The sequence below is a fragment of the Mycteria americana genome, chromosome 1 (genome assembly GCF_035582795.1).
Source record: "Mycteria americana isolate JAX WOST 10 ecotype Jacksonville Zoo and Gardens chromosome 1, USCA_MyAme_1.0, whole genome shotgun sequence".
NCBI classification, from domain to species: domain Eukaryota; kingdom Metazoa; phylum Chordata; class Aves; order Ciconiiformes; family Ciconiidae; genus Mycteria; species Mycteria americana.
The window spans coordinates 58,914,154-58,938,563 of NC_134365.1; the positions used below are offsets into that span (position 1 = coordinate 58,914,154).

Genomic DNA, 24,410 nt, shown 5'->3' on the forward strand with positions numbered 1-24,410 from the left:
TAGGATGGGCACTTCGACCAGAAAGACTTTAATTAATCCTTTCAGAAAACCCAGAATCATGAATTGACAAGACACCAAAAGGCCATTTACTCGTCAGTTAAAACACTTTAACCCAAAGTGAGATATAACTTGACTGAATGGATGGACAAGTCAAGCCTTACAGCTCCAAGACAGGACATGAAGAAGCCAAATCATTCTTCAGACACTGTGTGGGTTGGGTCTTGTCATATCTGTATAGGCCATCCATAGCTTCTCTTGCACTCAAGGGAAGTTCTCCCTGGCATGTGATGGCACAGACTGATATCACAGTAGCTAGGTATCCCTGGGTGGGCCAAGTGGATCTGCTGGATCTGGTCTTCACCTCCAGGAGAAGGTCACCCCCAAAAAGTGATCCTGGGTGACATGAACGCTAGCTAACACTGTGCCATGAGTAAATCAACAGATACCATGTACAGCAAAGGCTGATGGGTGTCTTAAGTGGGATGGGCTCCCTTCAGGAGCAGAAAAAGTAAAATATCTCCTTCATTTCCAACAAAATTAAACAAGATCATGACCAAGTAAGTAAAAACATGGACAAACATTTTACTGGAAAAGACCCATGCAGTTGAAAAGATGGCACATACCACAAGGAACCTAGACATTCTCTTAGTAAGTCCTAAGAAAGACCCAATGGTTATGGCCAATATGCACACCACCAACAAAGAAACAGCAGGCAAGAGGTCCTGAAAGCAAAGTTTAAACCAGGAAGCTAAAAATGTGGTCCTACGTAGTAGCATTCTTCAATGGTCCTGGTTTTATACACTGTGTCAGATAACAGAGGCTCAGTCATGACTGATTAAACTGTAGAGAAAAGGAGATTATATTTATTAGTATCTGGTAAATTTTTGAAGCAGATTAAGTTTATAGAAGATGGGTTCCATCTAATCAAGACAGAATCAGTGCTGCTGACATTTAAGTTTAAAAACATTATGAGGCAATTTTAAAATGAAAACCAAGGAAATCATGCCAGGTGTGGAAAGTAAATTGATCAGATTGATATATCTGTGTAGTCTGAAATAACAGAAAGCCTATGACTTAGAAAAATGGATAGAATAAAAGGGAAGAAAAAAACCAAAGAAAAACAATATCCCAGGTAAGCAGAGCATATAAAAATATGCAACTAGATCAAGACAAAAGCCCAAATATGTCTATACAAATACTTCAATTTTAAAATATCGTTTAAATGGCAGAACCATTGGCGAATGCCTTTTTTTAAAAAAAAAACCAAAATGTAATAAGCATTATGGAAGTTTGATGAAAAGAAGATATTCAGTGGAACACTAATACAAGAATATACATTTTGTACAAGAAGAATAGTTTGCGTTTACACATTAATGCTAAAGAAAGTATAGTGTCAAACACAGTATGTGTCAACAGTTGTGTTGTACTACAGAATTTCAATGGCTGCAGAATTTCATTCAATGCTAAAAGGAACAGTATGCTGTTAGTGCTATACTATCAATCACCTGACCAAAAGGAGGTGAGTGAAATCCTAGAGATGACCAGAGAGCCTGAAGGACAGACAAACAATAAGAATGGGACAGTCCAATCATACTAGACTAGGTAAAAATCACAGTGAACCGGGATGAGGCTATGTCTGCACTGGTAGACTAAACCAGGACAAGGCAAAGGTTTGAGCTCTGGAATGAGATCATAGACTCCAATCAATTATTAGTGAACTCTTTGACATGGCTTTTGTCCATGTCAAGGAGTAAGCCAGGGACAGTTTCCAATATGCAGTGTGAAAGAGGCCACCTTCTACTGTTGGGGAAAGAGCTTGGATGCACGAAACTTCCATGACTGCTACATGTCAATTGCTCTTACAGCCAGAAATGGACCTTGGTCTACTTTATTTGCTAGTATGGATCTAGTCACAGATTCTACCTTTTTAGCCCCTATAAATGATTGCATCTTGGAGCTATTTGTGAAAGCACTCACAAGAAAAGAAACAAACTGATTTAGTCCTGAATAATATACAAGACTTAGTACATAAGTAAATGTAAATAGTACATAATCAAAGTAATAATCAAAGGCTTTAACCTTAGTAAATAATCAAAGGCTTTAACAGGCCTCAGTATCAGAGAAAAAGAAGTACCAAATGCAAGTTTTTGAGGAGTAGTCAGAGAAGAATCCAGGGAACTACTGACCAATCAGGCTGGCTTTTGTACAGGATAGGTGATAAAAACTATAATGAAAAATAGAAATAGTAGAGAGAAATGTTCTGGGGAAGAGTTAACATAGCTTTTGTACAGAGTAGTCATGCCTCATAAAACTAGTAGAGTTCTTGGAAGAACTCCAGGAGCAGATACAGTATTATCCAATTAGTGTATCACACCTAGATGTCTAAAAAGCTTGATGAAGTCCCTCAAAAATGCAGTTCCAAGGAAACTAAGAGATTTTTATCTTAGTTTGGAAGGTTACTAAATTAAAGTAACTAAATTTAATTTAACTAAATTAAAGTCAGTTAAAGACAGAAAACAAATGAGGGAAATTAATGGTTAGTTTTCATGTTGGAGGAAAGCTTTAAGTGAGTTCTCCCAGGAATTTATAATCTTCAACATAATTATAAATGATCTGGAAGACTGAGTGATGAGAGATCTCTCACCTGAGAGATCTGGGTGACTGAGAAAGACAAAATTTTATGTAGGGTACTCTATTCTAACGATGATGGAGAAAATGCTAAGTTATTAGGTATAAATGAGGTATGAAATTAGCATCATAGAACCACAGAATCATAGAATTGTTTGGGTTGGAAGGGTCCAACCCCTCTGCCACGGGCAGGGACATCTTTCACTAGATCAGCTTGCTCAAAGCCCTCTCCAACCTGACTTTGAACACTTCCAGTGATGGGGCATCCATGACTTCCCTGGGTAATCAGTTTCCATGTCTAGCCACCCTCATTGTAAAAAATTTCCTCCTTATATCCAATCTAAATCTACCCTCTTTCAGTTTAAAACTATTGCTCTTTGTCCTGCTACTACAGGCCCTGGCAAAAAGTCTTTCTCCGTCTTTCTTATAAGCCCCCTTTATACTTGGAAAGGCCGCAATAAGGTCTCCTTGGAGCCTTCTCTTCTCCGGGCTGAACAACCCCAGCTCTCTCAGCCTTTCTTCATAGGAGAGGTGTTCCAGCCCTCTGATCATTTTCATGGCCCTCCTCTGGACTCACTCTAACAAGTCCATGTCTTTCTTGTACTGAGGACCCCAGAACTGGGTACAGTACTCCAGGAGGGGTCTCATGAGAGCAGAGTAGAGGGAGAGAATCACCTCCCTCAACCTGCTGGCCATGCTTCTTTTTATGCAGCCCAGAATATGATTAGCTTTCTGGGCTGCAAGTTCACATTGCTGGCTCATATCTAATTTTTCATCCACCATTATCCCCAAGTCCTTCTCTGCAGGGCTGTTCTCAATCAATTAATCAATTCAGTGTTAATAAATACAGATAAATTCATGTGACAAAAAATAATTCTAACTATACAAGAAGATCAAAGAACCTGTGAGAGCAGACAAATAACAATAGTAATGGGAGAGTCCAATTATCATAGACTGGCTAAATAACGTGTTTCTTGAATACCATATTGAGTTATTGTCATCTCATCTCTGAAGGAATACTGTAGAATACTCTGTTCAAACAGAAAAGGTACAGAAATGTTATCAGAAATATGGGACCTATAGGAAGAGAGGCTAATTACTATGGAATTCTTCAGCTTGGAAAAAGAAACAACCAAGAGATGATTTGACAGAAGTTTGTAGCATCTCAAATAGGAGATGGTGAATAAGGTATGATGGTTTATCAGTTCTCCTGGAAGAAGAACAAAGGAGTAACTTACCATGCAACTGACACAAAATGCAGGAAAGTGTGAGCCTTTTTTTAAATGTTTTTATTTATAAACAAATTGATTAATGCTTTACTATCAGACATTATGAAGCCAAAAATTAAGTGGTTTTAGAAAGGGATTAGTTGAATCTCTAAAGGCTAGAGCCATGAAGTACATATTATCTACAACAGCTTAGATAGCCTTAGGAAGGCTCTGGGCCAAATACCAGGTAAATACATCAGTTAAGGATTTAATTATTTACTGTATACTTTTCCATGTTTAGTACACCCTGGCTTTAAGCATCCAGTGTAAATATTAGCAGAGACAGAATACTGGGCAAGATGGAATGACTGTTTAGACCCAGTGTGTTAGTCTTATGTTCCTATATTACAGTCTCTGCTGCAAGTAGAAGGGAAGAAAAGTGTCCTTAGATGCTGAAACAGCATCATTAATCCATCATGAATCTGCAGTGAATAAAATAAACTAAAAAATGTGCGTCAACATCCTATGTACCTCTGAATGCAGCAGGACAAACAGGTTAGAAGTACACTACAAGGCTACAGTAGACGCAAAAGTACTTATCTCAAAAGTTTGCAATGTATGTGCACGCTGTGAACAAGGAGCTGGAAATTTTTTTAAAAAAGAATAGGAAAAGCCAGCCAATTGTTTCAGATAGCTTTATATCTTCTTTTCTAGATAAACAAATTAGCCTTCAACAATGAGGGCCATATGCTCCTCTACCAACAAACTGGAAAGGACATAATGAATCTATAAAGCTTTCAACCTGTTGAGCAAGTTTGCAGAGGAGTCTGGGTCCACCCACCTAATGCCATGGTGAAACATCCATCGTGTAATACGAGGAGTTGTTAAGGATCAAGGTTGGAGCATACAGAATCCTGGCAGCCACTCAGAAGGACTTAAAAAGAGCCAAAACAGGCATGAAGTCATTGTGCTGCTTATTCCCCACATACAGAGCATGACTTGCAGGGATTCTTTTCATGGAAATTTCAGCTCTGTAGTGAGAGCAGAGGGAGCATGTAGGGAGTGATGAGAAGAGCCAAAGATCATTCATTGGAGTTGTATGGGAATAAGATTGTGTGTACAAATGTGTTTGAACAAGAAACTACACAAGGACTGGCAGGATGGGTTGGGTTTGTTTTCCATTACTCTGCAGAGGTACAGGATTCTCAGAAATTTTCCAGCTATTGTTCCTTGAGGCCTTGGAGGGCTTTCCACTGCAGGCTTTCTTTTCCAGCAAACCATTCAGCATTATTTTCCTTTCTTACATAAAAGACAACCCCCAGGCTAACAGAAACAGAACAACAGACTAGTTCAGCATGGATCTTAATTAGAACTATTGAGGTCACAATATACTTACTACCCTAATCTCATGCAAATTCAGATAATATATTTCTGGTTGACGAAGATTATGATAAGGGAATAATAAACTGATTACTTCAGAGCAACAAAGAGAAAATTGCCTGCTGTTAAAACACACACAGAATCTTTGATGTTTGAGCATACAGTAAGGAAAGGGTTGCAATGATTTCACAACTGTCTATTCAATGTAAATAGAGAGTTGTAAAATGTGAGTTACAGTATTATTTGAGATGCCTACCTCTCATTTTTTGACTATATAGGAAACATTGGTGAATAATCACTCAGATATACAGGCTGAGGGGCTGGTACTACTTGGTGGGAAGCCCTACAGAGAGGAACATGTCATAATTGGCTCCTGAATCATCAGAATGATGATTCCTCTCCTGCATATCAGTACCTAGCACTGGGGAAGGTAGCAGCAACCTCCTTTTGCACAGTAACTTTGTGGCTCAAGCTAATGATCAGAAAGTTGAAGACCTGGGACTTGCAACAGCCCCAACAGCCCCCACCAGGCTACAGGATTGTAAAATGCTTTTTACCACAGCTGAACCTCATGCAGAAGGGAATGGAAGATTCATAGGATCAGCAACAGATGAAGTTTATGGAAGCTTTGATTCTGTAACCCAGTAAGAAGTGGATTCCTCTGGCACAGCAGAGCCATACGTTGTGACCCCTGCTTCCAATGTTCATTACATATTTTATTTGATGATGCTTAGGTAGATATTGAACAATGAGCCCCTAGAGCAGAAACTCATTCTGCCCTAAAACAATCATTATAGTTGCAAAAGAAAACCACTGTTCAGCTCCCCTAGCCTGACAATGGCATGTTACTCTGCAAGTTCCAGGCTCCTGAAGTGATCTTCAGATCATAGTATCTGCTCTGTGGGGTCATATCAAATGTTCATGTATCTATAAATCCTGTCTCCAAAAGCGGCCTCTGCAATTGCCCAGTGAAGTGCAGAAGGACAGGAGGAACAGATAGCTTTTAGAGATAGCTTTTAGATCACAATGCAAATGGGTTTCATCCAAAAGCCACTGAGCTGAATAAAAGTTCTCCCACTCACTATTCTTCTTGGTTATTAAAACCACAGCAATTCAAGGCCCAGCAAAGTGATGCATATCTAAGATGTGACTCCAGATACCAAATTTGCATATGAATTTGAACATCTCCTTTTAGTACATGCCTAGATAGAGCACAATCATATGGCCTGGAAGAAATTGTTTGTGCTACTCATAAAAGGCCAAAGAAGAGACTAACAAAAAATCCATTGATTAGGAAAGGACTAAATTGAAAATCCCTTAGTGTTCATCAATATTCTCTATCAGAGGCTGCAACTGCCTGCCTCTTGCTGTCAAGAACACCAAACTGAATTTGCACACCTTTCATATTTAAAATGGTATTTATAAGGATTTAAATTCTGAAAAAACAATGCATTTCACTGCAATTTCTGAATCAGCACTGTCCCATTAACCCAGCAGGAGGAATCAGCTGACACAAACACAAAACTCCTTCTCATTATCTCTGTCAAATAATATAGCAAAGTCAAGAGAAAACAGCCTACCTCACAGGTGACATAGCTGAACCTACAGAATTTTTTAAGGCCTGATCAGATGAGCTAATAGTAATGTCATTGTAACCACAATGCTCTTAACATACAAAAGGAAAGATTGATAGGAAGAAAGAATATTTTTTATTAGTATAAATTTTATATTTGAAAAAAGAAACGTTTTTTTGGAATGCAAGCCCACCTTCAGGTCTGAAACCAAAGCCTTTTACTGATCACAGTGGCACCTCTGAAAAAATGCTCTTACCTTGCACCACTTTCTTTACAGCAGAGCTGGGAAAAAAAATGGCTCTTTTTTCTCAACACAGCTCATTACTCAGAAAAAAAACCCCTAAGTATAAATTACATAGTTAAGATTAATTATATCATGCATACACAGCCAATGAACTTAAAAGAAAATCATATAGTACTTTAACACTTAGAAATAGAAAAACCACAGCAGATACAGTCTTGTGCACCTTCACAACATTTGTCTGTAATTTGCTGTTACCTGCCCCGCTCCCTTCCTCTCACTACACCTTACGAGTCCTTGGGTTTTCTTTCAGTAATATATCTTCTTCCCCATGGTCCTCTACAGCCTACTTTATGTATCCCAGTAATGTTTCCTCCTTACCCTTAGAATATGCTGTGATACGCTGCACCTTAACATTAAGAAAGGTTTCCTGGACTTCAACAATTTTTTTCTTATTTTTTATCTAGCCTTCTACTACTGTCTGGGATTTTTTCACTTTAGACAATACCTATTTCATGCCAGTAGAGGAAAGGTAGAGATATGAAAGCTTGTTGGTGACTCTTAGATCTATTTTACACACACACAAAAGTTCAACAAAATTGCTCTTAAGAATATAAGTTTTCTTTCCAAGGTTTCCAAGCCTGTCTTCTTCTGATAGCATTTCATGCTGTTAAGTCTGCATTTCCTGCCATGAGTTTTGCCTCAAGCAATCTGGTATTATTGCAAGATGACTGTGATTTGTCACAGGATCATGAGGAGGCTAAACTGTTCATTGTGGATAAGCCAAAAAGTTTGAAAAACACCAAAGGGCAATATTTGGATTGTCTTTCATGCCAGATCTGTGAAGGCAATTGAGAAGGATATTGAGCTACTTCAAGTCTTTCAACATGTTGGACTGGAAACTTGAAAAGGGAACTGGCTTTTATTTGTTCCTAGGTTTGAGGGTTCATTTTCATCAGATAGTTGCAACCTCTTTCAGTTACCTGCAGCTTTGGTATTCATTAATATTTGCCCATTTAACAGATTTCTGTGATCCTCAAAGATTGCTGCCAGGAAAAGTAATCATCTGATTTCAGGTTTTTGAAAAGTTGAATAGCCTGCATGTTTGATACATCCTTTTCCTTGCCAGTGATGGATTCATCATCAGATACAGGCTTCCCAGGTGTAGTCTTGCCTTCAGAGGGTTTCTTGACTTGGTGGTCTTCCTGACTAATATCCATCTTCACACTGGATTTTAGGCTGTGGAAGCAATAGTCACCAACCTGGCAAAGGAAAACTGGCTCAGTGCTGTCAGGGTTTAACACCACCAAGTTACCCTCTGACAAAGGCTGCTTTCTAGGAAGATCGTTTCCCTTCTGTAAGACAGGCAAAGAAATCTTTGTGGGTTCTGAATGCCCATGGAGACCTAAAGGGACAGTAAGATAGTCTCCAAATGTATCCAGGTGAAATTCAGGAGAAGAAGTTGGTGCTTGACCTGAAACTGGGACCATAACACCAGTTTTCCCAGGAGAAAACTCATGGCAAGAGTGGTCACTGGCAGGCTGGGGCTCCTGTGTGTCACAAGGTAACTCCCCAGCAGTGACACGTGGTGGATGGGTGGAGTCGCTGGCTGATGGCAGTGACAGGCTCTCTGTGGTGATGTACTCCAAGGGGCACTGCTTCGGAGACGTGATACAGCTAGGAGCATTTGGAGATTTCTGCTCTTCTGTTCTCACGTTTGTGCCTTTCCCACAGGCTGGTGGGATCGCTGAGACTTCTTTCTCATCGTTGAGGTGCTGCATCATTTCCTTCTGATCTGGGAGCAGGAAGGGCTGTGGAGGACCTGGTCCTGGCTGTTCTTGCCTCTGTGGAGCCTGGGGCCAGTCTTCCTTTGGGAGGGTCACATACTGAAGGGAAACTGATTTCTCACGGAGTCCCACAGGGTCCCCTTCCAGGGTCTGATGCATATCAGGCTGGGAGGACATGACTGGGCTGTACAAGTATGGACCATTGAAAGCAAAGCAAGTGATTGCTGTCCGGGAAGGAATACTTGCATCAGCACTGTTTCTCCTTGAAACAGGAAAGGAATGACCAGCAATCTGACTTGAGCAGACAACTGGGGCGTGCTCTGATTCATTTAAAGCATGGTATGAGTTCTGTGGTTCCAGTGCAACAGGGGAAACATCTGTCTTTTTAGCCTGCCCTTCAGGGGACTCTGCCAAAGTCTTCATCTGCCTGAATGTGGGAAAGTTAAAAGTTGCTCATGAGAGGTATTATTGTGGTAAACATTAAATATAAAACAAGCTTAGTTGAAAACATACATAGCTACACATACGATTAGAAAAAATCTTTCTTGGAGAAGCAGGCTAACCCAGATAGCAAAAAATTCTATCCCTGCCTCAAAATCAACTTGTATAGGCTTTTTTGTGACAGAACATTTTATTGTATCCTGCCATGACTTAGGGAGCTCTTTGAGACTATCATCCACAGTGTCACTATAATGTGCTGTTCTCTCACCTGTCCACAACTTGAAGGAAGCTAGCCTGCTCCATCTTCTCTGAAAGGTTGTATTTGTTGAAGTCCAGCTGGCTGCTTGTTGGCCAATTTCCTAAATGTACTTTCTGAAAATGAAAAAGCAGACATGACAAAAGAGCAGTGTCTCACTGGCAGTAGAATCAAGAACCATACATTCCTCATGGACAAAGAAAACAAATAGGAGAGCCTACAGCATCTGGCAATAGGGATACAACTTTTCTAATATGGCTAGAAGGTGTGTTCTGTTCTCCAGAAGATGGTTACTTCAAACCCGTATTGCCTTACCACTGGGCTAACTACAAGTACTCAGTGAGCCAGCTGGGAAAGATGCCCACCTAGGCTTATTTGTGAATAGAGAAGGGCTCATGGGAGATGTGATGGTAGGTGGCTGTCTTGGCCATAGTGATGATGAAATGGTTGAGTTTAAAATTTTCAGAGTAATGAGAAAAAAGGACAGCAGAGTTGCTACCTTGGATTTCAAGAGCGCAAACTTTAAGCTATTCAGGGAGCTACTTAGCAGTGTCCCCTGAAAATCTGCTTTTGAGGGCTTGGGAGTCCACGAGTGCTAGTCAGTTTTTAAGAACCACCTTTTAAAAGCACAGGAGCAGGCAATTCCAGTGTATTGCATGTCAGGCAAGCAGGGCAGATGACCAGCTTGGCTGAACAGGGAACTCCTCTTGGAGCTCAGGAAGAAAAAGAAATTGTATGATCTCTAGAAGCAAGGTCAGGATTCACAGGAAGATTACAGAGCTGTGGTTCATATATGCAGGGAGACACCATGAAAGGCCAAAGCTCAATTAGAGTTGAAGCTGGCCAGCGTTGTATCAGGCAAAAAGAAGGGCTTTTTTAAGTATGTTAATAGCAAGAGGACATATAAAGAAAACATTAGACCAATACTTGTTGATGATGGTCACCTAACTAATAGAGATGAAGAAAAAGCAGAGGCATTCAATGCGTTTTTTGCTTTAGTCTTTAATAATACTGATAGACCTTGGGCTGCCCAGTTCTCTGAGTCAGAGGACCATGAGTGCGGGAACAGTGACTTTCCATTTGTGGACATTGAAATTGTAAGGGACCAGCTGTATCAGCTGAATGTTCGTAAGTCCACGGGGCCTGATGGGATTCATCCCAGAGTACTGAAGGAGCTAGTGGATGTTATGGCAGGACCTATCTTGATCATCTACCAAAGGTCTTGGGAGTCTGGGGAGGTCCCTGCTGGCTAGCCAATGTTATTCCAATTTATGAGAAGGGCATGAGAGAAGACACAGGAAACTACAGACCTGTTAGTCTAACCTCAGTTCCTGGAAAAATTATGGAGAGGATCATACTGGGTGCTATTGAAAGGCATTTAAAGAACAAAGCAATGATCAAACACAGTCAACATGGGTTCACAAAGGGAAAGTCCTGTTTAACTAATTTGATATCCTTCTATGATAAGGTCACTCGCCTAGTGGATGAAGTAAAGGCAGTAGATGTAGAGGTTTTTTGTTTTAGTAAGGCTTTTGATACTGTCCCTCACAGCATCCTTCTGGACAAGTTGTCCAACTGTGAGATGAGCAGGTACACAGTGTGCTGTGTGAAGAACTGGCTGAAGGGCAGAGCTCAAAGTTGTAGTTGTAGGGAATGGGGCTACATCTGGCTGGTGACCAGCCACCAGTGGTGTACCTCAGGGCTCAATTCTAGAGCCAGTTCAATATTTCTGTCAATGATCTGGATGCAGGAGTTGAAGACACCATTAGCAAGTTTGCAGATGATACCAAACTGGGAGCTGCTGTTGACTCTCTTGAGGGACAAAAGGCCTTGCAGAGGGATCTAGATAGATTGGAGCACTGGGCAATCATCAATGGAATGAAATTTAGCAAGTCCAAATGCCGGATTCTGCACCTGAGACACAGTAACACTGGGCACAAGTATAATTTGGGAGAGGAGTGGCTGGAGAGCAGCCCTGCAGAAAGGTATCTGGGGGTGCTGGCTGACATCACGCTCAATATGAGTCAGCAGTGTGCCCTGTCAGCCAAGAGGGCCAACAGCATCCCGGGGTGCATCAAACACAGCATAACCAGCTGGTCAAAAGAGGTGATTATCCTGCTGTATTTAGCAATGGTGTAGCCTCACCTTGAGTACTGTGTGCAGTTCTGGGCCCCACAATTTAAGAAGGATTTTAAGGTACTCGAATGCATCCAGAGGGCAACAAAGCTGGTGAAAGGGCTGGAAAGAATGTCCTATAAGGAGCAGCTAAGGACTTTGGGTTTATCTAGTTTGGAGAAAAAGAGTCTGAGGGGCAACCTCATTGCTCTCTACAGCTTTCTGAGGAGGGGAAGTGGAGAAGGAGGTGCTGATCTCTTCTCCTGGGTATCCAGTGACAGGGCACATTGGGAATGGTTCAAAGCTGTGCCAGAGGAGGTTTAGACTGGACATTAGGAAGCATTTCTTTACTGAGAGGGTGGTCGAACACTGGAACAGGCTTCCTAGAGAGGTGGTTGATGCCCCATCCCTGTCAGTATTTAAGAGGCATTTGGACAATGCCCTTAATAATATGCTTTAACATTTGTCCAGCCCTGAAGTGGTCAGGCAGTTGGACTAGACGATCATTGTAGGTCCCTTCCAACTGAACTATTCTGTTCTGTTCTGTTCTGTTCTATTCTATTCTATTCTATTCTATTCTATTCTATTCTATTCTATTCTATTCTAACTTTACATAGCATAGGGGACAGGAGCTGCTCCCTTAAAGAGCTCATAGAGATGCTGCAGGTTTCTACCACAATAAACACCAAAGCTACTGCTTTGTGCAGTGTCTACTCTTTACCAGCACCATATGGGGACACTCTGGGCAATATTTCACCTATAGGGGTATAATGACTGTCCTTCTGTAGCAGCTGACCAGAGAAATAGAATTACTGGGGTGTTTACAAAACTTAGGATAAGGTAATTCGGTGCAGGGATGGAATATTTCAAAACCATGAAACTAAGGCAGTGAGTGCTTGTGGATGGAGAAACTGGTAAGGGATAGGAAACAAAGCTATTAAGGTGCATCTTAGAGCAGGAAAAAGTTTCCTTTTACTGTAGAGGTCAGGCAAAAGAAACTAACTTGAGACTTTAGTATAAGCATAACCAGTTTGTCTTCTGGCACAAGAGAATCCATGCCTAGTCTTTGCCATCTATTTGAAAATGATGTATTAAACCAGGTCATTACAATGAAAGTCCATTTTACAGCAACATAACAAATGTGTGATGGTTAACAAACATTATTAACTCCTTCACTCACACACAAATGTAGATACTGTAAGTGCTCATTCACCTCACACAAAGGCCACGTTGTAAATTATACTCATTGGATTGCCATATATGTATACTTACTGTAACCCATCTGTTATGAACACAGAATAGAATCAACTGTTATACAAAAATGTTTCTGTGTGTGAGAGTGTATGTGTATGTTGGGGTGGGCACATTATTGATTAGCTATTCTTGCAAGACTGGAAGACTTTTTACCACCAAAACGCCTATACCACACTTTCCAGATGTTGGGTTTTTTGGGAAGGAAGGAAGAAGGGAGGGAGGTTCCACTTACACAGCTTTGACCAAATGCTGTCTAAGTGTGTTCCTCGATTTCCAATAAAGAATGCTTGTCCTGGTAGCAGACAGGCATGTGGTAACACTTATTCCAGAAAATCCAGCTCCTTAAAATAAGAGTTTCTTTTATGGGGCTACCACCCCATTCTAAAAAGCTCTGAATTAGTGTTGATTACTATTTGGAGATGAATGAAAGTACCAGCTGATGACATCTGCTAATGAAACTAGATTATTTCAGTCAGTTAAACTTTTAAAGTACTGAAAATTTTCTAGTTTGATTTTAAAACACAGTGATGCTGACGAGCACACACAAAGAAGTCTACAAGTATAAATATAAGATCACAGTTATGTTGAATATGATCAGAACTTCTCCTAAAAATAAGGCATAGACTAATAAAGATATCTGTTCATTGTGGATTAGGAGACAAGAAGAGCTCTTCAGATTATTGGAAGTCCTGAAAAAGAGAGAGAAATAATGAACCCTTCAAGGTACAGTTCCCTCTTACCCCCAGGTAGCTCTGGATCAGGAGACTCTTGCTGGGGTTCGGAATCTTTTCCTCCCACATTTGTTTCTTCCTGCAACAACAACACAGAGTTTTCAAGATCTGCTTCTCAATGTGGCTACAACCAGAAAAGACTACACCCCGTACATTGCGCAGCTCTGCTCTGCGAGGCACCACCAAGGCCCCAGCACGCCACCACCCAACTCTCACCCTTGCACAGACACGCACATGGCTGCCCGTTGCACACCAAGGCTCATCTCCACATAGACCTCTCTCTCAGGGGGGACAAGAAGTGCCTCAGCCTTTAGGCCACCCACATGGCCAACACACTGCTAAATCTCCTAGTCACAACACAAACCTACCTGAGGAAATACTTATAGCTGCAATAAGCAACTATTAGCACAATGATGATGAGAGCTGGCAGCATCACTGGGAGAAGCACGGGTGGCAGAGCTGAAACAGAGAAGAGAGAAATAGGTATCCACCTGCAGAATGGCTGCTTCCCATAACAGGTTTTTCACTCTGGTCACTCTTCATGCAAGCACATCAGGGAAGTGTAGGTGGCGTGTCAAGGGATAGGATCAGGAGGCCTTCAAACTGTTGGGATACCCTCCAAAGTGGGAGAGACCAAACATGGCCTGAACAGTTTACTGACCAAAGCAGTTCATCGTTTTCTCTACTGATTCTTTTTCATATTTTTTACTGACATCGGAGTAAACAATTTATGCTAATAAAAAGATGATTAGATACCTTACTCCACTGTGAAGAATAGGCATGTCTTCAGGCATCTTAGGTCTGCTTACTCTGTACGTCCTGAGAGATGGGGTCTCAGAGATTTTCTAAGAAAGAGCTTCCTCTGCTAATGGCCATAACTGATCATCAACAACATACCAGTTTCTTCCTGCGTACACTCAGGAAGAATTTGCCTAAGCCACTGTCTTACCACTACAAGCTTCCTCCAGCCAAATCACACAAGATCATATTACTTTGGGCACAAGACCATATGATAGCAGACATTCTGCCTCTAAGTCCAAAACCAGCAAAAACATGTCAAAGTTTTTATCTCCAGTAGACTCTACTGTGTGTTTTACGCAACCCTATAGTCACTCTGCAAATATAAAAGGTTGATGGCTTATATTCTGTCTTCTTGCAGTCTCGGGCTCTTCACTCACTGATAGCAGAATGGACTACTGGAATCAGGAAACAAGGATGATCTTTTGGGCAGGATCTTTGCTTGATTCGCCGTTTGGAAACCTTTGCGGTTGGTCGTACTCACCTTGTGAAGGGAAGTAGGAAAGAAGCTTAAAAGGTCATGCATTTCACCTCCTTCATTAGCGTTGCTGCTGTACTGCTAGGATGCAGACAGGACAGCTGCCTTCTTAAGCGACCCCAGCTAGCTCATGGCTGGACCAAACTTCAACCCCAGCTGACAGAATGTATTTTTCTATAGAGGCATTTCAGTACATTAACAGTCCGCAAAACCCTACAGAAGTAATCCGCATGAAAAGTACCATTCTCAGTCTTCCAGGTGAACTCCTCACTCCATTCACTCCAAGGCCCCTCATAATCCAAAGGCGTATTCACCCTTGCACGCATTTTCCCCCTATATTCTGTAGATGCTGCCAGCATCTGCAGGGTGAAGATGAAGGGAGGTTCATCATTGCTGATATTTAAATTCTGGCGAGTCTGGGGAGAAGGAAGAAGCACAAATGACAGAGGTGAGAGGAACTGGCTTTCCCATTTGCCCAGCAAAGAGAAACCCAGGGCTCCTGCACTTTCTAAGACTTACCTTTTCGTATTGGTTGTTTTTCCAGTACTCTACTTGGTATCTTTGTTTTATGAAGCCATATTGCAAAGTGTGTTTTGTCCACCTCAGTTCATACTCTTGGTTCCCTGTCGCTGTTACCGACACATTTGCAGGCGGCAGCACCTTAACTGGAACACACGGAATGTCTCAGAGTACTTATCAACATACTGGTCCAGCGCTCCCTTCCTCCGCTGTGAATAGTTTCCAGAGACTGAAAACAATGTTGTTTTATGCACTGTAAGAAGTCTCAGCTTTTTAACACTTCTTAATTCTCCACTTCTTCATTTGCTAGTCAAAGACCATAAACCAGTAGACACATTAAATAACAGAAAATCCATATCCATTAATATTGACAGCACTCCCTGTGTACACAAAAGCAGTAAAGCAATGTTTGAAACAGCTGTAGTGGTCCACCACATTTCCAGAGATTTTCAGCTCTCTTGGGGCTACTACCTGATATTGTCACCCACTGCAGGAGCTCTCCCAGCTTTAGTCTGTGAAAAGTAGCACCAGTACCTCCAGGTCCATGCAGGCAGAGATGATCCACCTGGTGCAGCTCACTCAGCAGAGGAGTCCTACCTCATCCAGTGCTCCAGGGGCCACTGCACAAACCCACAAGAGCTCCACTGGCCTCTTGAGAAATCCCATAGTGACACAGTCCCCACAAACACCTCTCACCACAGCTCCCTGTCACCTGGGACACCCATGAAGCTCAATCACAGAGAAGCCAGCAGGGTGACAATCGCTCACCGAGAAGCTCGGGGTCACAATCCAAATTCCTGCACAGCAGTTCCCATCGCTGCCACCTTCCTCAGAGTAACAAGTGCCACTGAGGAACCTCACCCCTACAAGCCACCTCTCCCAGACCTCTGACCTGACACAGCATCCAGTTCCTTCCTTCATCAGTCCCCGGTCTCTTCCTCTTCCCACACACTTTCCCTCACCGCCGCTGTCCTCAGCCCCAAGTGCTGAGGCAGGCCCAGACAGGCATCTCTCCAAGAAACAACCAGGAGAAGCAAGAAGCAACACAGCAACTCACTGTTCTTGTAGGCTTCAATCAGTTTCTCCTCCATCTTGGCCCGCACAGACACATGGTACTGGCTCTGACTGCTGGAGTTGCTAACAGGGATCTCACAGCTCTGGACCACATATGGGACATGGGGCAAAGCCTTCTCGTGCACAGGAGAGCACTCCTCTTCTCTGAGGGGAGAAAAAGAGGTTGAGCTGAGATGAGGGGGAATGGGACAGAGCAGAAACTCCATGGAAGAGGCAGAGGCACGCTGCCATGGGCAGAGCACGTACACTGATATCGGAGTGGCCCTGAAGAACAAGCCAAAGAGGACAGAGGTGATGATCGCTTTCTTCACTTCCCAGCTGCACATCAGACGATCTGCACCATTGAAGAGGCAGCGAAGGTTCCTGGGCTGAAGGCCACCTTCAGAGAAGATGAGAGCAAGCTGAGTGACAGGAAAGGTCTGGCTTCTCAGCCAGCACGCCCACCCCTGCACGGCCCCGCTCTGTCCCACGCTACCTTCAGGGGTCTCCCACAACACCTCCGTGCTCCACTCGCTGTACTGCCCAGAGAAGCCGCTGTCCCGCCCCGGTCTGGCTCGCACACGGGCAACGTAGCTGCTCCCTGGAACAAGGTCCTTGTGGCTGAGCGGGCAATGTGTGGTGTTGGAGAGCAAGAGAGAGGCAGCTTTCTGTTGTTGGGGGAAAGGAGGGAGAGCGAGGAGGGAGGAAATTGGGGAGTTGGGGAATGGAGAAGAGGGGTGGGGGGAAGACAGGGAAAAGAGTGAGACAGGGAGAAGCTGACTGCCAGGCTGCATCTCCCAGCAGTCCCACGCACGTGATGGTCCATGCACATGCATGGCACAGGAAGGGTGAGGCACAGGCGCTGTCAGGCACAATCTACCCCAGCAGGTGGGCCAGCTCCTGCAGCTTGCAGAGCCCCAGTTGTCTTCAGTGCCAGCTGCACGAGTTCACAACAGTGCTCAGTGCAGAATTTTGTGGAAATGTGGCCAAGATACTTCTCTTAAAAACTAAAGATCAGGCTGACAGGTACAGAACAGAAACACATACAGATCTAGGGAAACAATAGGGCAAAGGATATGGGCTCTTAAAAACTTAAAAAAAAAAAAAAAAATAGTTTCTTTCCAGAAGGGGAAGCAGCTTCAAATGTATTTTGCCGTTTTCCCACATGAACCCACAGGTTTCTGTTGGAACGTGCCTTAATTCCATTTGGGAGGCTTTCAGGGCAAAATCAATTCCAACTCAAAACGCAAGTGCGGTGCTTTTTTTCAGTGAAGAATAGATCCTTGCATTCAATTCAGGACAAACGCTATTTCACTGGGCAAGTCACTTGCAAACAGAAAGAGAGCCCCTTTTGCCTGACCTGAAACAACATTTGTTGCATCTCCTCATAGTGCCTGAGAACAGAAAGGCCATTCAGTTGCACAACATTTACCACAGGCTCTCAACCGCCGAAAAGGGTGCAGCCCAAACCGGGGCAGCCCGACTCCTCCGCTCTTACCTCCCAGGACTCCCACTCCCGCTTGTAAGTGACTTCATAGTCCAGTGCATTGCCCAGCCCTTGGCTTCCATCAGCTGCTGTCCACGTCAGCAAGAAGTCTCCTGATCTCACCAAGCTGACTGAGAGGTTGTGAGGTGGGAGGGTCTGAACTGGAAGGTGAAGGTACAACCCAGGAGAGGAGACAGGGAGGACAGGGACATGAAGAGGGGAAGAAAACAGCCTAAGTAAGCTTCCTCATTTCCAGAGTATCTTATCCCTGCCACACCACGTAGCTCCTGCTTGAGTCCCCCTTCCAAGTCCAGCTGCTCCCAGAAATTTGCCCTCTCCCCTCCCTGCCCCATCCTCTCAATGTGGAACTCTTTGGCAGTTTTTACAATGGAAGTGGAATTCACTTCCTGACCAAACGGCAAATACATTCTCAAAGATTCCTAATATTCATTGGAAAATGAGTATTTGGTATTTAATCCTTACCATTTTGGAAAAGATCAACATTTAGTTCTGCTTGAAGCATCTTGTTAGGTTTGAAGCTGTAAATATTATCTACCCCTATTCCAAAAATCTGTGTAGTGTTGCGACAAACCCAGCGTACGTAGGAGTCTGGAGCCTCATGTAAGTAATTTTCTGTCTGGTGTTTGCAAAGCATCTCCTTGTTCTCCCTGTGTGTAGAGAAGGTGATCTATAAAGATCTGATTTGGAGACCTATAGTTAATGCAAAATTAAATGCCTGAAGCCAATTCCATCCCATTCTGACGTTATAATTTACTCGGACACTTATATCCTCTTCTCACTGTACCTATTAGTCCTGTTTTGCATAAGTTAATATGACAAACATTTTTAACATCAGGATTTTTGCCAAATGCCTTCCCATTTCAAAGTTGTGCAGCAGAATGTTATATTTTGGTACCACTCTATTTTTGTTAGTTTTTAGCCTAACTCTACATAATCTCATATTTTTTATGTGAGAAATAGTATGATGAAAAATAATGTCACGGAAATGCACCTTTTACTCAGAGTGAAAGGCAGTAAAGTCTCTGATGCTCCTTAGTTTCTTGAAGACACTCATTTTGCAGTCCCAGAAAGACACTTTAAAAAAAAATCTCCAACCAAAATGTACTTCTGTATTCTTAGTAGTTCTGTTCTGTCAAGGGACCTTACGTATTCATTAAAGATTTCATCCAGAATGTTAATCATCCTTTTAGATAGCCTTTCTCCAGGCCAAGGAGCATCATGAAAATTAGAAACATATTTTAAACTGGACAGGAGAAGATAAGCTTTGTGTGCTTGCAGTAGCAGCCTGAGCTGCTGGAGAGATGTGTTTCTTCTTTTTGTACCCTCTGGAATTTTGTTTGTGCTTATGGCTTCATGCCCAGTATATAACATTGTTCCAGTTCAGATGAGAAATAATAAGTTGTGAATATCTAAGGCCAAATACTATCTTCCAGGATAGAATGGAGTCTCCTAGCCAGCTATATGTCAGCAAGCATTATTCAGCACTATTGCTATTTTTGAAAGCTGGGTATTAGCTTTCAAAGGAAACCAGGGATATTCCTGAATTATGGGTGGGACTGACCATACATGTGCGTACTCTTAAACAAAAGAGTCAGCCCAAGGGTTGTGAAGTCCTGAAGATATTTCTATCTACTCACTAGCATTACCTTACAGTTTGGGATTTAGTCAACTATTCTTCATCTGTGAGCTGACCTTGTTTAATCATTGGCCATTTTTATTTCAGCTGTGTGACTGTTCACACTTAATACCTGCTTGTCTGAATAGCTCACTTCAATCATGTTTCCTGTGATCCACACACACCATCACGTAACAATGTTCCGGAGAATCCTCCAAAGGTCTAAGTAATTTTATATCATCTTTTCCCAGAAGCATTAGCTTTAAGGTCCTGTTCCAAAGACCTTCCACTGATTTCAGCTGCTTTTAGGTCTATTAATTCTCTCTTCTTTACAATAACATCAAGAGTTCTTTCTCTTTCCTTTCCTTCCTGTATCCCCGATGCTAATTCATTTTCTTCTCAGCTTTCCATCTTTGTCTTCCTCTCTCCCTTGACTGTTCCTCCCTGTCTGTCCTTTCTTATCCTCACAATTGATCCAGTCTAGTGATTCAGTTCCCTTTTCATAAGAAAACAGATGTAACAGAGAGATACTGTCATAAACAGACCAGTATCTCTGGGAGGAAAAGTGATAGCACAGATGAACTTACCAGTCTTCTCTATCTCACAAACACACAGTCTATACATGTTTCTCAGAAGTGATCAAAACCATACTCTCAGTGATCCTCCTAAATGGGCAAAATAACAGGGGGAATGTCTCCTCCCTTTTAGGTTTATAAACAACACTCAGGCTCACACTTGTTCTGACACCATCTTCTCCACCCCATTAATAGCAACCTATATGCCCCATCTTATTTCATATCTATGATCCCACAACAAAATTATGGGAAAATAATTGTAAAGGTATAAAAATAACTCCACTAGCACGCCCTATTCATTCCTCCCTTCCTAGAAGAGGCCTCAGAAGCAAGCACAACTTTTACTTTAACCCAATGACAAAAAGAGGTGGTCATGCTTTCTGAAAACCTGACTGCTGGTCCCCAGGATTCCAAGTTGTGGCCAAGTTCCCTTTGGACTTTTATCCAGCACAGTACATTTTAGGTACTTACTTTATAATATTATCCCTTTGGTAAAGAATCATACCAACGAGGGCATGAGCCTCTGAATGCTCCATCCATGTGCAGGTCACCTGTGAGTTGTAGTCATTGTAGCAGCTCAAGCTCTTCATAGGGATACTCTCTGAGAAAGGAATTCAGGCAAAGAAGATGCAGTGATTACAAATGTAAGTAGTGAGAGATAGCAGGAGGCACAGTGATTCTGCCAGCATAATGGCAGACTGATAACAGTAGTCTCCTCATGGCACCAGAAAATTACTCTTGGTGAAAATATGTACAGAGTTGTGGCCATTCTGCACATCGCCACAATACGCAAGTGTCCAAACCAAGCTACAGGTAACAACAATGAAGTGAGCCCTTTGTGCCTCCCACCTTTGTGTGGGACTTCTTTGCCATTAACCTCCTAGTAAAGGTTACGCCACTAGACAGGTATATTTAAAAGTGAGATGCTCTGGGAATAATCTTGTTATGACTCAGAAGAATGCCCAGACTAATTTATTGGAACTAGATTTATGACCCAGAAATGGCCAGACCTCACAACTATGTGAAGTGGGAAACTATGTTTAACCTCACAACTGTGAAGTGGGAAAATACAGGCTGCCCCTGGTACATTCACTACAAAGCAAGTTGCTTTCTTCTCCTTCTTTATTTTCTCTGAAGGTAATATCTGAGCTGCACTATTGGGATATGACCTTCAGATGACAGAGATGTGAGCATGCAAACATGAGTGTGCTGTCTCAATTTTTCTTGATGAGAACTACTATCAACTTGGTTGAGGGGCTTTTTACAGGCAAAAAACATCAGAAAAGTATGATGGTGTCTTAGCTAGCAGGAATAAGAGGGACCTTACTTTGATCTTCTACTGAAAATCAGTGCAAAGTCAGTCCTATGGCATTCCTTGCATAATCAGAAAATGGAGCATCCTACATAGAAAGGGATGGTCTGAATGTAAGACTAAGGCTCGGAATGCCAAGAGACCACTCTGACCTACACTGTAATACATTTTCCCTCAGACATCTCAAAGGGAGATGTCCTGTGATTGACACTGGGTCAGGCAGCATAACTCTCCCAGCTACTGCAGACATCAGGCATTAGCATCTGTCTTGGAAAAGGTAGATGTCCATAAGGCACACCTTCTTTAAAATAAAAGACAACACTTTTATTCTGATATGTTTAGGATGGGTACAGGCTTAGTCTTGATGCAGACATGGTGCACTGCGTGACCCAAGGAGATACTTCCCATTCCCAGCTCTGCTAAATAAAATTAGAGGGAAGGGAAGGGAAGGGAAGGGAAGGGAAGGGAAGGGAAGGGAAGGGAAGGGAAGGGAAGGGAAGGGAAGGGAAGGGAAGGGAAGGGAAGGGAAGGGAAGGGAAGGGAAGGGAAGGGAAGGGAAGGGAAGGGAAGGGAAGGGAAGGGAAGGGAAGGGAAGGGAAGAGAGGAGAGGAGAGGAGAGGAGAGGAGAGGAGAGGAGAGGAGAGGAGAGGAGAGGAGAGGAGAGGAGAGGAGAGGAGAGGAGAGGAGAGGAGAGGAGAGGAGAGGAGAGGAGAGGAGAGAGAAGAGAAGAGAAGAGAAGAGAAGAGAAGAGAAGAGAAGAGAAGAGAAGAGAAGAGAAGAGAGAAGAGAAGAGAAGAGAAGAGAAGAGAAGAGAAGAGAAGAGAAGAGAAGAGAAGAGAAGAGAAGAGAAGAGAAGAGAAGAGAAGAGAAGGAAGGAAGGAAGAAAGGAAGGAAGGAAGGGAAAGGAAAGAGAGAGAGAGAAAGAGAGAGAGAGAAAGAAAGAAAGAAAGAAAGAAAGAAAGAAAGAAAGAAAGAAAGAAAGAAAGAAAGAAAGAAAGAAAGAAAGAAAGAAAGAAAGAAAGAAAGAAAGAAAGAGAAAGAGAAAGAAAAGTAGCTCTCATTGCATCAGAAGAGGAAAGACATTAAACTCAGAAATGCAAGCAATGGATAGGGCAGATGGTCTCTTTATCTGCCAGCAATTCCACAAGAAGAAAATCAGGTCATCTGGATGTTGCTGTTGGTAGCCCCCCCACACACACCCGCCTTGTGTCTGTCCACTTGACTCTACTCCTGTACAGTACCATCTGAATCATGCAGCCCTTCATTTTCCTATGTTTTCACTATCAGGGTCTATTCCTCCTTCCTATTCACTCATTAACCCATCAGCTTGTTCATCTCATCCATTTGTCCAGTATTTCATCTGTCCATACCACCAACCTACAACTGATTTGTCTGCACATGCATCTGCTACACACTGGTTTTGATCAAGACGTCTGTTCTCCTACAGCATAGAAGATGGTGGCAGAAGGAAGCAGAAAAGCAAGCAGAAAATGAGGAAGAGCATTAGCTGAAAGAAGGAGACTGATACAAAAGGAAAGGCAATAATGGAAGGATAAAAGAGACTATACATTTAAAACTCACCTCGAATGGCTTGGACACTGAAGACCAAATACAGATTCAGCAGAAGGATGAAAATCTCTTTCATGATCATGCTGTCTTTTGTGCACAAGTTTGGTCCTAATTCAGAAGATAATTGTTTTCATTGCCCACTAGCTACTCTCTTGCACTGCTTATTGTGGAGCTTCTTGTTTTCATTTCATATAAAGAGAAGTAAAACTGAATTAGGGAACTTCTTTAGGCTTTGTGTTGGAGTGACATTCAGAAAGAACTTCTACCAAGTATTTAGTGTAGGACAGAATCGATGTCTTCTTATTGTGTTAGCTTGCAATATGAGCAAAGAATGAAGAAGTAAATGCACGTTTCCAAGGAAGTGCAAGGATTTTCTCAAGAAACACTCCTAATCTGTAAAGATAACTCAGCCTTCAAATTCATTCATCCTTCTGCTCTTCATGCTCAAAGCCTTCCTAATGAACCACAATGGTGTTACATTTTTTACCTTTCCTTAAAAATATGATCCCCAACCACATAGCTCCTGGGAGCTATGGGGGTTGAATTTCCATATTCATTCACTTTCAGATTTCTCTTCAACATGCTACTTTTCCAGCTGCTCCCCAAACAAGTTGCAAATTGTAGAAATAATACAAAAGAAAATATTTCTCTTTTTTTTTTTTTGGTGATTGTTGAGATTGAGAGTAGATTGAGTGGTTGAAAGACCACGGACCACATTGTTCAATACTGGAATTCAAATCCTTTTCGCCGTATCTCTTTGCTCTTTCAAAAGTATAATAAACTCACCTACTCAAGTATGTTACAGAGCTGAGACTCTTTTCTACTTTATGGGAGCATGGAAAAAACTCCTTTTAAATTCCTATTGACTTTCAGATTCCTGAATGCCACTTCCTTACACCAGAAACAGCTGGCTGAGCCCTTGAATAATCATTACAGCTAAGGAATCCCTTAATGATTCACAAGCCCTTGTATGTGAGCAGACTCTCTGCCATTTTGCGTTCCCCAGAGAGGAAGCAGTTCCCTTACCTGGATCCAGAGCTGTCTGTGAGGCAGATGATTCAACCTGATGGCTGACTCTCCCTGTCCAGCTCCAGCCTCCCCCCACAGCATCAGAATCCTCTGATGCAGAAACCAGCAAAACCACACTTCCCTAGAACCGGAGACAGAAGGTATAAGCCAACCACAGGATTTTCTTGGCAAGTAAGCCTTCAAAGTAACTGCTCTATCTTCTATGCACCTTAAATGCCACTTTGAAAGAAGCAGACCACGCCCTTTCAAGGAAAGTCTGTGTAATTGCCTGTAAAATAGGAAGTCTGTACTTCCTATTTTAGCCCCCAAAGCACGCACTTAGATGGGACTGTTTAACTGG

At 42.4% G+C, this 24,410-nt stretch overlaps 1 protein-coding gene across 2 annotated transcripts; it reads right to left on the minus strand.

Moving 5' to 3' along the window:
- Window positions 1–6,926: 6,926 nt before the first annotated feature.
- On the minus strand, window positions 6,927–24,233 carry LOC142409600 (cytokine receptor common subunit beta-like). Of its 2 annotated transcripts, XM_075501343.1 has the most exons (14): window positions 24,068–24,233; window positions 23,054–23,149; window positions 20,632–20,761; window positions 18,433–18,617; window positions 17,962–18,110; window positions 16,960–17,131; window positions 16,731–16,863; window positions 16,468–16,628; window positions 15,411–15,556; window positions 15,133–15,307; window positions 13,984–14,074; window positions 13,625–13,694; window positions 9,528–9,631; window positions 6,927–9,245 (listed from the first exon to the last, which is right to left on the minus strand). In XM_075501343.1, the coding sequence occupies exons 2-14, from the start codon at window positions 23,121–23,123 to the stop codon at window positions 8,048–8,050; spliced, it is 2,784 nt and encodes a 927-aa protein (XP_075357458.1). In that variant the 5' UTR covers window positions 23,124–23,149; window positions 24,068–24,233; the 3' UTR covers window positions 6,927–8,047. The 2 variants fall into 2 exon arrangements, with proteins under 2 accessions (XP_075357458.1, XP_075357448.1); XM_075501333.1 differs by having other exon boundaries at window positions 16,468–16,863.
- Between the last annotated feature and the right edge of the window lie 177 nt (window positions 24,234–24,410).